The sequence below is a fragment of the Gorilla gorilla genome, chromosome 13 (genome assembly GCF_029281585.2).
Source record: "Gorilla gorilla gorilla isolate KB3781 chromosome 13, NHGRI_mGorGor1-v2.1_pri, whole genome shotgun sequence".
Classification (NCBI taxonomy): domain Eukaryota; kingdom Metazoa; phylum Chordata; class Mammalia; order Primates; family Hominidae; genus Gorilla; species Gorilla gorilla.
In genome coordinates this window covers 65,420,539-65,434,722 of record NC_073237.2, presented here as the reverse complement: position 1 = coordinate 65,434,722, position 14,184 = coordinate 65,420,539, and the positions used below count along the sequence as shown (strand labels likewise).

General features: G+C 43.4%; 1 protein-coding gene across 9 annotated transcripts in view; it reads right to left on the bottom strand.

Annotated features, from left to right (window-relative positions):
* TJP2 (tight junction protein 2) overlaps positions 1–14,184 on the bottom strand; it is a 134,183-nt gene that overhangs the window by 47,397 nt on the left and 72,602 nt on the right. Inside the window, exon 1 of one of the 9 annotated variants that reach the window (XM_019033798.4) lies at positions 2,588–3,022. The exons of 6 other annotated variants lie outside the window; for them this stretch is intronic. In XM_019033798.4, coding sequence (XP_018889343.3) covers positions 2,588–2,659 — 72 coding nt within the window. In that variant the 5' untranslated portion in view covers positions 2,660–3,022. Of the gene's footprint in view, positions 1–2,587; positions 3,023–14,184 lie in introns of those variants that run through there. 2 more of the 9 variants (XM_019033802.4, XM_019033803.4) reach the window with 2 other exon arrangements.

The following is a 14,184-nucleotide window of genomic DNA, read 5'->3' as shown; positions in this document are numbered from 1 at the left end:
CACAGGCTGCCAGGGTGCAGCAGCTTAGCTGAGAGCTGCGGTCCTGACATTCAAACTAGGCCACCGGGCTCTGGTCCCACCCACCTTATGCTTGACTATGCGCAGATCAGACTTGCTAGCAATATCTGACCTCTCTCTGAATGACAGCAGGTAGCTGCTTAGCACCAGGGGGAGCTTTACAGGCAGGCCCATCGAAAGAGCATGCATATATCAGAATTAAAGGTATGCACATTCCACGACCCAGTGATTCCTCTACCTGGGCAGAGGCACCGGGAGAACCGTGTGACTAAATGCACAAGGATACATGTATAGAGTATTCACAGCAGCAATGTTCCCAACAGCCAAAACTTGGAAAATATCCCAGTATCTCTCAAGGGCAGGATGGATAAATTGATACATTATTAAAATACAATGTTTCACTGCAATGAAGACGAACAAACCAGTCACACAGACCACCACAAAAGGGATGCATCTCAAACATAAAGTTGAGCAAAAAAACACCCCAGAAGGATTTGTAGAGTGTGATACCATTTTTATATAGCTCAAAAAACAATGTTTTACAACAACTTGAATATACTTAACACTACTGAACTGTACATTTACAAATGGTACAGACAGTAAATTTTGGTATGCGTTTTTCACTATAGTAAAAAATTGCCAACAAAATTAATCTATTGTTTAGGGGTGTGTATGTGTGTACGCACGCATGCAGTGGAAATATAAAGAAAAAGCAAGGAAATGAAAAATATAACATTCAGGATGAGGTGACCTGGGCAGGAGGCAGAGTATGGTGGGAGGTACACAAATTTCCTTCGTGTTTTGTCTTGGTGATGGTCTGCAGATATGTGTAATGGGCTCATGGCATTTGTTTAATTATTATGCTCCATGATTTAGATATTTAATTCTTTTATAGTACCAAACATTTCATAAGTTTAAAAAATAGGGAGATGAGGCCGGGCGCGATGGCTCGCGCCTGTAATCCCAGCACTTTGGGAGGCCGAGGCGGGCGGATCACGAGGTCAGGAGATCAAGACCATCCTGACTAACATGGTTAAACCCCATCTCTACTAAAAATACAAAAAATTAGCCGGGTGTGGTGGCGGGCACCTGTAGTCCCAGCTACTCGGGAGGCTGAGGCAGGAGAATGGCTGGAACCCGGGAGGCGGAGCTTGCAGTGAGCCGAAATCGCGCCACTGCACTCCGGCCTGGGCGACAGAGCAAGACTCCGTCTCAAAAAGAAATAAAAAAATAAAATAAATAAATAAATAAAAAATAGGGAGATGAGTGGGTGAACACCAAAATGAATACTGACTCCTGGTGAAGGATCTAACACCAAGAGGTATGAGTATATTTAACAGCAAATTTTTCAATGCAGTTAGAATTTTGCAAAGTGAAGAGGGGATAATAATTTCAACTGGAAGGAAGGCGAGTTGAAGGATGGTACCAGTAATTTGAAAGGGGCAAAGAGGGTAAAGCAAGGCAGGTGCGGTGGGCAGAGTGGGGACGCAGGTTAGGTCTGGGGAGCTGTGGGGGGAGGTGCATGCAGAAAATGCCAAGTCACCTTTTTAATCCAAGTGTCAACATTCTATCCATCAGGAGGATCTTCAATGTGCTGTCATCATCTTTCCTTATCACTTTTACTTTTCATGTAAGTAGTGTTCATGACAACCCCCTTTATATCGTAACAGGTCATTCTTAAGACCTCATGGAAAGTTAAAAGTGAGCTAACTTTTCTACCATAAACAAAAAACTTAATGCATTAACAGTAAGGTTTTTGTGTGACAAAAGAAGAGAAAGGAACTAAGGCAAATAGTTATTTGTTTTTTTTTTAAATCTTTTTATAAAGCTTTTTTCCTTTGAAAAATCTTGGCCAGATAGGTAAAAATCCTATATATTTTACATAAAGAATGTAGAAACATGTTAAAAGCCAACCCCAAAACAGATACCGAAGTGTTCACTGCCCAAAGTCCCCCTGAACAGGCGGCTTTTAGATTCTGTATCCACAGACTGCTGCTGCCCAGTGATGGAGGTCAAAGCTAAAACCAAAGATTAATCGAAAGCTGTCCACATAAGGGACATGGTTCATAAAAGTCTCAAGCCATAAAAGTAAACACTCACACATGTTCAAACTGTAAGAGGAAAAAAGAACATGTGAAAAACACTTTTTCTTCTAAGTTAGAAGCCTAGACATAATAAGAATATAGATTTCTGCAGTGTAAGAAAGCAAAAAGTTTTATCCCAAAACAAGAAATTCTCAAACATGAACAAACACAAAAGCCAGTATGTTAAACTCTACCCAGGAAGCAAAACCATTACAGATTCCTATGGAATGGAAAACAGCAGCCTTTGATCCACAGATCCAGTAAGAGGTTATCAGTTTCACATAGATCTGCTAAAATTAATACAAGTATTTTTAAAAACCCACCAGTGACTACAACCTACAATCTCACAATTTGTTGCTGAAAGATGCCAGAAGCACAAATCAATCTGAGGATAAAGGACTCACTGTGAGAATGGTTTTGCTTCCCTCCCCTTCCCATGAAGAAAGGTTGGGGAAAACAAGGGGAGAGCTTGCAGAGGGACTCACACGGCCTTTCCATCTCCTCAACTTTTTAACAGCCCGGATCCACATCCTATGCAGGGCTTGAGCAGTCTTCATGGTCTCTGGAGATGCATGGGCCAGGCCACCGCCTACATCCCGGGCTGCTCACCCATTTCCATCACTCCACGTGGTTACGTAAGGCGGATACAATAGTGGCCCACATTTCCAGCAAATCCTGTTGTCATCTCACACAGTGACACATCCATACGGCAGGGATGCCAAACGCTTTGAAAAGCACTACTTATGAGCAAAAAAGAAAGCAGTTTGGATTTGCACCACTTCAACAGCTTTCTTTTTCTCCCTCTCTCTCCCTTGCCAGGGAACTAGAGCATCCGAGTAGGTATTTCTTTTAGGCACATAAAATGATTCAGCATCTAAGTTGACAGTATTGAGTAAATGAGACACTTTAGAGCAACACTACGGAAAAGAATATTTAGAGAAGTATTTATATAGTATAGACCCTCTGATACACACACACACACACACACACACACACACACACACACACACACGCCAGCTAGAAATAAACTAGCAATGTTTCAGGTCAACTGAATGGCTAATGTTACATAGAAATTAAAAAGCATGAAAAGAAAATGTTTTACGTCCTTGGAGATAACAAGGGGAAGATAAGACTCATTTGGTGCTGCTCAGAGACAACTCAGGGACAGAATGCTTGCTCAGCAAAGTTCCACTGTCTAACCTTTTTGTAAACTTAGCAGATAAAAGAATAACAAAGAGCCCTGCCGTCTGTTTCTTTGTCTTTACCACTTGGGGAGAAGGGAGGGGTGGAGAAGCAAATTTTAGGTTTCTGAACATCTAGCAAAGATTTTATGGGATGCCTGGGGCTTGGGAGCTGGGGTTAGGAATTCAGAAGTCTGGTCTTGGGGAGCCTCTGGCCAATTCTTGCTACCATAGTGTATGTTATATGCCAATGGGCTTGGCCAAACAGCATGCAAATGTAAAGTGTGCCATTTGATTTGAGGCTGAGATGTATATAAATCTGGACCAAGAGATGGCCACCATCTAGGAAACAAGGAGAAGCAGAGCCAAGAAAGTGATTTTTAAAGTCACAAGATCTGGAGTGAGATCCCTGTCCTGTCACTTAGCTGTGGGGCGTTGGATACACTATACCCTTCTTTATACAGTGGCGATAAAACCATCTACACTTCGGAATGGCAATGTTGGCAAGAAATGAGGCAATCTCTACAAAGCACTCGTGCTGGTGCTGGACAGGCACTGGGAAATGTGTGTGTCCTTCCCTAAGAGTCTATGAGAGTAAGTTCTCAGTTGAGTTCTTCATGTTATGACAGTTAAATGAGATCAAAAGTGAATACAAGTTTATGTTTCAAATCCTACACTTTGCCAGGCGCAGTCACTCACGCCTGTAATCCTAGTACTTTGGGAGGCTGAGATGGGCAGATCGCTTGAGCCCAGAAGTTCAAGACCAGCCTGGCCAACATGGTGAAACCCCATCTCTACTAAAAATAGAAAAATTAGCTGGGCATGGTGGTGCACACCTGTAGTCCCAGCTACTTGGGAGGCTGAGGTAGGAGGATCACCTGAGCCCAGGACGCGGAGGTTGCAGTGACCTGAGATCGGGCCACTGCATTCCAGCCTGGGCCATAGGGCGAGACCCTGTCTCAAAAAAAAAAAAAAAAAAAAATCCAGGCTGGGCACAGTGGCTCATGCCTATAATCCTAGCACTTTGGGAGGCTGAGGTGGGAGGATCACCTGAGGTCAGGAGTTCAAGACCAGCCTGGCCAACATGTTGAAACCTCGTCTCTACTAAAAACACACAAAAAAAATCCAGGCGTGTTGGCGGGTGCCTGTAACCCCAGCTACCCGGGAGACTGAGGCAGGAGAATCACTTCTCCTGCAGTGAGCCAAGATCCCACCATTGCACTCCAGCCTAGGCAACAAGAGTGAACTCCGTCTCAAAAAAATAATAATAAATTATTATTTATTATATAAATAAATGGGTACAAAGGAGGACCTTGGAATCTAAGCAAGTGTCCAAACCTCAACCTAGGCTATGCAGACATGTGCAGGCTCTGTAGACACCAGCCAGGTTCAGCCCATGGGCTGGCTCACTAGCTCCAGGTGCAGAGGAGCCTGAGAACCCAGGCAACTCGGGGAGGGTTCAGGCCAGCCCACTCCTTCACTCTGACAGTCCTAAGGAAAACACCTGAGCTTACCCTCATGAGGAAATAAATACTTCTTTCCCTTAAGTTCATGCATACTACCCAGAAGTCAGAGGTGTCCTAGAATTTAAAATTCCAGATTCTTCTACAATGATTTCCAGAGGTCATAGTTTCTAGCAGCACTAATTCTTTTTTTTAATTGTGCTGAAAAATATATAACCTAAAATTTATTATCTTAACCATTTCTAAGTACAGTTGGCCCTTGAACAGCAAGGTTTGAACTGCCCTGGTCCACTTATCCATGGGTTTTTTTCAATAAAAGTTATAGAGTGTGCCTGCCTCCCCTGCCTCCCCTTCACCTCCTCCACCTGTTCCGCCTCTGCCGCCTGGGCACAGCAGGACCAAACCGTCATCTTCCTCAGCCGACTCAACATGAAGACAATCAGGATGAAGTCCTTTAGGACTATCCACTTCCACTTAGTGAGTAATAAATGTATTTTCTCTTCCCTAGCTTACTTTACTGTGAGAAAACAGTATATAATACATATAGCATATAAAATGTGTTAATTGACTGTTTATGTTATGGTAAGTTTCCTGGTAAACAGCAGGCTATTAGTTAAGTTTTGGGCGAGTCAAAAGTTATACATGGATTTTTGACTGTGTGAGGGTCAGCACTCTTAACCTCTCATTTTTCTAGGGTATACAGTGTAGCACCTGCTAAGGTTTGAATGTATGTGTCCCACCAAAACTCATGTGCTGGAACCTAAGACCCAATGCAGTAAGTGTTAAGGGGTGGAGCTTTTAGGAGGTGATTAAGAGGACTCCAACCTCATGAATGGGATTTGCGCTCTTACAAAAGGGCTGGAGGGACCGAGCTAAACCCCCTTGCTTTCCACCTCTTCTGTCATGTAAGGATACAGCAACAAGACACCATCTTGGAAGGAGAGAGTTGCCCTCACCAGATGCCAAATCTGCTGTTGCCTTGATCTTCAACTTCCCAGCCAAAACTGTGGGCAAATAAATTTCTGCTTTTTATAAATTTCCCAGTTACAGGAGTAGGAATTGACTAAGACAGTAGTATATTCACACTTCAGAATATACTGAACTCAAGAACTCTTCTTCTTGCAAAACTGAAACTCATGCCTATCAAACAACTCCCCATTTCCCTCTCCCCTCAGCTCCTGGCAACCACCATTCTGTTTTGTGATTCTATGAATTTGACTACATTAGACACATCATATAAGTGGACTCACACAAGATTTGTCTTCCTGTGACTGGCTTACTTCACATAGCATAATGTCCTCAAGGTTCGTCTACGTGGTGGCGGCATGTCAGAAGTTCCTCCCTTTCTAAGGCTGAATAATATTCCATTGTATGTATATGACATATTTTGTTTATCCACTCATCAGTCAACAGACAGTTGGGTTACTTTCACCTCTTGGCTATAGTGAAAAATGCTGCCACGAACATGGGTATGCAAATATGCCATCACTAATTCTTTACTCATTCACTCAACAAATGTCGACCAAGTGCAATGTGCTCTGAGGAACAAATGAAGAGCAAAACAAATAAAGCACTGCCCTCAGGAAGCTTTGCAGGAGCCAGCGTCTGATCAAGGCAGGTTGGCCAGGGAGGGTTTCCATGAGCCAGGGACACCGAGATGAGGTCTGAACGAAAGGACAGGATTAGGGGGGTGGGGAGAAGGGTTTGTTCAGGGTCCAAAGAACAGCACAGGGCAAAGACCTGACAAAGAAAAGGGGGAGGGGACAGTAGAGGATGGCCATCAGAACGTAAGAACAACTGCAGCCTGCTCCAACCAGTACTTGTTCTACCAATGGCATCAGAAGGACATTTTGTGGTGGACAGCTACCTCCATGAGAAGAGCTTATGGGTTTAAGGATGTGCCTTCTCAAAGATTCCTAGCTTCCATACTTGTAGACCCAAAAGCAACCATGCACCTGGCCCTGTGGACAGAAAGACAAATCACCCCAAGTCATGATGCTAAGGAAGTCACACAGCCCAGTGGGGAGGTGGGATGTGTAAACAAGCAATTACAATTCAGTACAAATACAAGAGCCGACCAAGAGGCTCATTCATTCGACATATACTCCCTGAGTACTTACGCCATGTCAGATGCTGCCAGGGGATATGTGCCAAAGTCGTTTCCTCACAGGGAGGATTTTAGCAGAGAAATCAGACAAGAGTCAATATATATCATCATCTCAGGTAGTAATAAGTGCCATGGGATGGCAGACTGGGAAGAATTAATCCTTGGAAAATCTGAACAGCTCTCCAGATTGCTGCGGGAACAAGCAAATGCAAAGGCCCTGGGGTGGGAAACAAGCTTAGTACATTTAGGAAAGAGAAAAGGTGATGTGGGCTGGAGCAGGGTGAGTGATGGGGTTATAGCAACTACATAAAATGTGAAGCGAGGCCAGCCCCCATGGTGGCTCAAGCCTGTAATCCCAGCACTTTAAGAGGCTGAAGTGGGAGCATCAGTTGAGCCCAGGAGTTCAAGACTGGGCTGGGCAACAAAGCAAGATCCTATCTCTACAAAAAGAAAAATGTTAAAATCTAGCCAGGTGCAGTGGCATGTGCCTATAGTCCTAGCTGCTCAGGACACTGAGGCAGGAGGATCACTTGAGCACAGGAGTTGGAGGCTACAGTGAGCTATGATCATGCCACCACACTCCAGCCTTGGCAATACAGTGAGATCCTGTCTCTAGAAAAAAAGGTGTAAAAAACCACAAAACAGTGAAATTGATGGCACAGGCGGGTTGTTAACTGAGGATGAGAGGCCTGGGGTGGAGGGAGGTATGTCCCAACCACAGGGAGGCTCCCTCTCCCACAGCTCCATGCTGAAGGATGACTAACTGGTCAGGTGGGTGGGCGTTCTGCATAGAGGGAACAGCCCGTTCAGAGCCAGGAGGGGTAACCTGCAAGGTGTGTTCAAGACATTGCGAGTACTCAGTGTGGCCGGGCAGTAAACTGTTTAATAACACACACAGGATTTCACGTTCTCAGCAGGGACAGACATGTCAAAACAGCTTAATCTATGGCTTGGGAGCCTTAAAATGCATATTCACCTCAGAAATGGGAGACAAGGTAAGTGTGAAAACTGGACAGGAAGGAAGTCATTAACATTTGGCAGGGCACCACACCCAGTACTAAATATACAATTTTTCCCTGAATGCCCGCAACCCTGTGAGTTAGCATCACCATCCCCATTTTACAAATAGGGAAGCTGAGGCCAGAGAGTGTACACAGCCCACCACTGTCAGAGATGGGATCCGAGCTGCTGCCTGACTCCAGACCCTCGTCTCCATGAACAATGTCATGCGTGCTTTCCACATGCTGAGTCCTTAATACATGTTACTGGATAGCTGGAAAGAAGGAAAGGAGGGAGAAAGGAAAGAAAGGAAGGAAAGACAAAGTAAGACAGAGGGAGCACTAAATGAAATCAGCCAGGTTCTCAGTAGGCTCCAAACAGCAGATGTGAAACTTCGGGAGGACACCATCCAATAAATGGGCCAATGGTTTTCTGCATGATGTTTCCCTCTGGTGCGTGCGTGCGTGCATGCGTGTGTGTGTGTGTATGTCTGAGACAGGATCTTGTTCTGTCGCCCAGGCTGGAGTGCAGTGGCACAATCAGGGCTCACTGCAGCCTCAACCTCCTGGGCTCAAGTGGTCCTCCTGCCTCAGACCCGGAGTAGCTGGGACTTAAAGGCACATGCCACCACACCTGGCTAATTTTTTTTAATTTTAGTAGAGACAAGTTCTCGCTATGTTGCCCAGGCTGGTCTCAAACTCCTGAGACTCTTCCTGCCTTGGCTTCCCAAAGTGCTGGGATTACAGATGTGAGCCACCATGTTCAGCCCCCTCTGGTATTATGTTGTGTCTGCTATGTCATTTTACAAACGAACTCAAATCCTTAGAAAGGGACAGTGTAAAGAAACAGCTAGCTGGCCTAGGCTGGTAGGTAACCCTACCTACAGATGAAAAGAGGACTTTTATAGTTCCCCACCTGCCCCCAGGAAATTGGTCTTATTTTTAACTATTGTGAAGAATTTAGTCAAAATTCTGCTTACTGGACAAAACTTTGAAATAGCTGTCTAATAACAAAACAGGAAATGCTTTTTCCCAGAGAAGGCAGAAAATGAGTTCAACTCTTGTTCTTCCAAAAACGAATAATTTTTAACATTATAAACCAAGTCCTTTTGGCTTCAGGGCACTTACCTGTGGTCTATTCAAACTTAAACCCCTCTTGGTGGCAATAAACTAGTTGCCACCCAATCCAACAATACTTTCTGTAGTGTTTGTTTTACAAACAAAACCCTTTCATCGTTTATTCCACAAGTATTTCAGTTTCACATGTGATTTCACCAGCTCCTTACCCTCCCTTCACAATGCACTGAGTGCCGGCAGTGGATGATTAAATCTAGTGTATGCGATGTGCTCACAGCACACACTTCACAATGGACACAGCTTGCTTATGACCAAGTTTAACAGCAAAAAGCAATAAGCTTAGAGAGGGGTTTGTGATAGGTCACCAGAATCAACACAACTAGAGCCCAGACCTACTACTGAAGAGTGCCAGATTTACTGAGTTGTGTTTGTTAACCACATTCTCCTTTATTTACCTAAGGTAAATTTTTTAGTGTGCATTTAAATAGATAATAAAGAATTGAGAAAGGTGGCCAGGCGTGGTGGCTCACGCCTGTAATCCCAGCACCTTGGGAGGCCGAGGCGGGCAGATGACCTGAGGTCAGGAGATCAAGACCAGCCTGGCCAACATGGTGAAACCCCATCTCTACTGAAAATACAAAAATTCGCTGGGTGTAGTGGCACATGCCTGTAGTCCCAGCTACTCTGGAGGCTGAGGCAAGAGAATCGCTTGAACCTGGGATGCAGAGGCTGCATTGAGTTGAGATCGTGCCACTGCACTCCAGCCTGGGTGACAGAGTGAAACTCAGTCTCAGAAAAAAAAAAAAAAAGAATTGGGAAAGGATGACAGGGTGCCTGAGGCAACCTGTAGCTTTCAAAGCAGTTGTGTTGAAATGCAAACAGCAATAAACTTAAACTCCAAAAACAGACCTCCATCCAAGACTGCACCTCAATTCACCCATGAGCTTGGGCGCTCACTCAATTCCACTGCTGCTTCATCAAACGATGGCATCATCACCCATTTCACAGGGTGAAACCAGGCAAACCCCAGGAAAGCACTCTGTAAAATCCAGGCTGGTAAACCTTCCAGTGGGAGGTAGACAATGGTGTCCACATAACACAGTGGCAGGAGTTCTGGAGGCCGTCACACACACCTGGGTCTAAGCTCAGTCCCCCTACACACTCTCCAAGCTCTGTGATCTGGAACAGTTCACTTGGTAAGACTTGGTTGCCTCATCTGCAAAATGAGGCCAAGACCCCTACCCTATTAGAATTGTGAGAACTGAATAAAGTAATGCTTCTGGAGAGCATTGCTCAGTACCCATCACAGGATAAGCACTCTTGATAAGGGTTTTCCATCATTAATATTGTAGCAGCAAATAAGCTGACCACTCCCAAGTAAGAAAGTCTGTTTTCTTCCTCTCAGAAGAGCATTATGAACACATGGTAGAAAAAAAGAAAAAAAAAAACCAACGAGTACATCACAGAACTCAAGAAAATTGAAAATACATGTGTACACAACAACTTGTATACAAATGTTCATAACAGTATTATTTAAAATAGCAAACAAGTGGAAACAGCCCAAATGTCCATCAACTGATGACTGGATAAACGAAATGTGGTATATCCATACAATGAACTGTTACTCAACAATAAGGTGGACCAAAGTATCTACACATGCTACAACATGGATGATCCTTAAAAATAATATAAGCAGGGCCAAGCACGATGGCTCGCGCCTGTAATCTCAGCACTGTGGGAGGTCGAGGCAGGTGGATCACTTGAGTTCAGGAGTTCAAGACCAGCCTGGTAAAACCCCACCTCTACTAAAAACACGAAAAATCAGCCAGGTGTGGTGGCACTTGTAATCCCAGCTACTGGGGAGGCTGAAGCAGGAGAATCACTTGAACTGGGGAGGCAGAGGTTGCAGTGAACCCAGATTGTGCCACTGCACTCCAACCTGGGCGACAGAGTGAGACTCTGCCTCCAGAAAACATGTGTGTATGTGTGTGTGTGTGTGTGTATATATATATATATACACACACATATATATACACACACATATATATATACACACACACATACATATATATATATATAAAACAAGCAAAAGAAATCAGACATAAAATGACAAATTATGTGACATAAAATGACAAATTTATGTGAAATGTCAAGGAGGGGCAAATCCACAGAGACTGAAAGATTACTGGTTCCCTAAGACTATGGGAGTTTGGGGGAAATGAGGAGTGACTGCTAATGGGTATGCAGTTTCCTAATGGGGTGAAGAAAATGTTCTAAAATGAATTGTGATGGCCACACAACTCTGTGAATATACAGTACTAAAAGCCACTGGTTGCATACTTTTATTGTATGGTATATGAATTATATCTCAATAAAGCTGTTTAAAAAAAAAAAGATCACATCGTAGAGTCTGTAGTCAGAAAGTGTGGATTCAAATCCATGCTCCACCCTTTACCTTGGGCGAGTTACTTAATTTCTCCTTGCCTCAGTTTCCTCCATCTGTAAAGCAGAGGCAGTAGCAGTAACAAGACCCACCTCTCTAAGGTTGTTGTGAGAATTTAATCAGTGCATGTAGAGAAATCAAGGTAATGCCTGGCACATAGTACATGCTCAATTTTAGCTATTATCAATATCATTATTAATAGACTCATTTTACAGAAAGGACACTGAAGTCAGAAGTAAAGTAAGTTGGTTGAGGTCATACAAGTAAAAAGTGGCAGAGGACAGATTCTAACTCAGGCTGATGTGACTAGAAAGCTTATATCCTTTCCACTGAAGAACGTTGCCTCTCCACTATACACCTATTGTGCCTTCCAAAACCTACTAGTGACTGATCACTGGCCTTCACACCAAAAGAAATCCCAGCTGGGCTCAGTGGCTCATGCCTGTAATCCCAGCACACTGGGAGGCCGTGGAGAGAGCACTGCTTGAACCCAGGAGTTTGAGACTGCAGTGAGCTATGATGGCACCACTGCACTCTAGCCTGGGTGACAGAGTGAGGCCCTGTCTCTTAAAAAACAAACACACAAACAAAAACATGATTGTTGGTGCTTGGGCACCAGACCAATCATGGATTCAATCACTCTGACAACTCAGAACATCTTCACAAGCATGATAGCTATTTCCATGCCACTGGCCTGGGTCCAGTCAACACAGCTCAATAAGTCTTCTGCAGTGAGTTGGTAAGAAGAGGGTGCAGAAAGGGAGTCGAATTGGATTTTATTTCTGGCTGTTTGAATAGTCAGCTTTGGTATATATGCACAAGCTCCCTAATGCCTACGCCTCTGTGAACACCATGGAAAAGGGGGGGCCTGAAACACATCATCACTGATTGGACATTAACAATATGCCAGACACCGTGCTAAGTACTTTATGGCTATTGCCTATTAATCCTCCAAAAACCCTATACCCTAACCCTACTCCTGCTTTTTTCACATACAAAAATAGAAGGCCTGAGATCTCAAGGAACCTGCCCACGGCAAGGCCCCACAGCTAACAGGTGCCTGGTCACAATTTGAATGCAAATTTGCATGAGTCCAATTTTCATAAGATATGAGACCAAAAAAAAAAAAAAAAAGTCAGCTGATACTTACATTTAAGACCTCTATGTTCCTAGTTCTGATACAATAAGCTAAGCTATAAACAGATCATTCTTATTTGTAATTACAAAGAAGCCATTAATAAACCAAAAGGAAGGTGCTAATTTGGCAACACAGGCACAGCCCTGTCTACCCTATGATTTTAAACCTGACTAAGCTCATATAACACTAAAACATAGCTTCACTTTAAAAAAACAAACATACATACAAACCACCACCCCCATAATAGGCACCAAGATAAAGATAATTATAAACGGCTTCGTCAAAAGGCAGGTTGAAAAAACAATTATTAGAGCTGCTCAGCTAAATGTCACCATCAAGGTTGGCCCCATAGGAAACACACAAGGTCAACCGTTCCCTCCCAGACCTGGGGCACCATCAGAGGATGGTTCCCACAGAAAAGAGGGACACATTAGTACCACCTAGCAATGAGCCTGGTTAATCCCATAAAGCCAGTGAGCCTACATACGGAGTCCTGAGCTTCAAACACATGCCTTTCCTATTAGAATTGGAGAATAAATGCAAGAACCCCACCCTTTGGGTATTACGTAGCCAACCCCTGGGAGCCTGTTAAAAATACAGAATCTCAAGCCCTAACTTGGACCTACTGATAAAAATATGCATTCTAACTAGAACCCCTATGTGATTAATATGCACATTAACGTTTGAGAAGCACCTCCCATCAGGGAGGTGACGGGAAAAATAATGTTTGAGAAGCACCTGTCTAGCAGTACTCTCCAACAGAAGTTTCTACCATGGTGACGATGTTCTACAGCTGTGCTGTCCAACACAGTAACCACTAGCCACATGTGGCTACCGAACATGTGAAATGTGGCTACTGCAACTGAAGAATGCAATGTTTAATTTTAGTTAATTTAAATTTGTAAATAGCAATATTTACTATATAATTAACCATATCCCTAGCAGTCATTTAAGCCATTTCCGATTTTTTGCTAGTATAACTAATGCTATGGCAGACACTGTGTGCATATAGCTCCCCCTCCATATTTTGTAGTTAACTATGGATCAAAGGGCATTTTTAAGCCTCTTCATGTGTAATGACCTATAACTTTTAGCAATTTACAGTGCTGCAACCATGAGCAGAATGCCAGGTATTAAGAAAAAAATAGTACTTATTTTCAAAAACAGTGAAATTCATTTTTATACTTTAAGAATCCTTTTGGTAGTCTCTAAAATTTTTCCTGGGAAGGAAAAATAAAAAGGCTGTGGGAGCGCAGAGGAAGACTGTGAATTCCTTATAGAGGCACATGACAAAACTTAGTAAATTGATACTTTGAAAATACTGATTTAACCAGCTGTCAGTAAGAGACACAATAATTTTATTTTAAACCGTTAATCTATGGACAAGACTAAAAATCTTACAATTTATGGTTTCAACTGCATAAGTATGTTACATATTTAAAATACCATAAACGTGATAACTGAATGTGTTCTTGCATGGTATACTTAGCACAATGACCAATGCCCACTGCACCTAATGGAAATTAACAGACAAAAACAAACAATTGCTCCATGATACCGGAACATACTCCATCCAGGCAGGGGGCAGCAAAGACAAGAGACAGGGAGGGGAAAGGTGAGGTTTCCTGTATCAAATGTGGAGCCAAAGCCAAGCTACTGAAAATAATGAAAATGC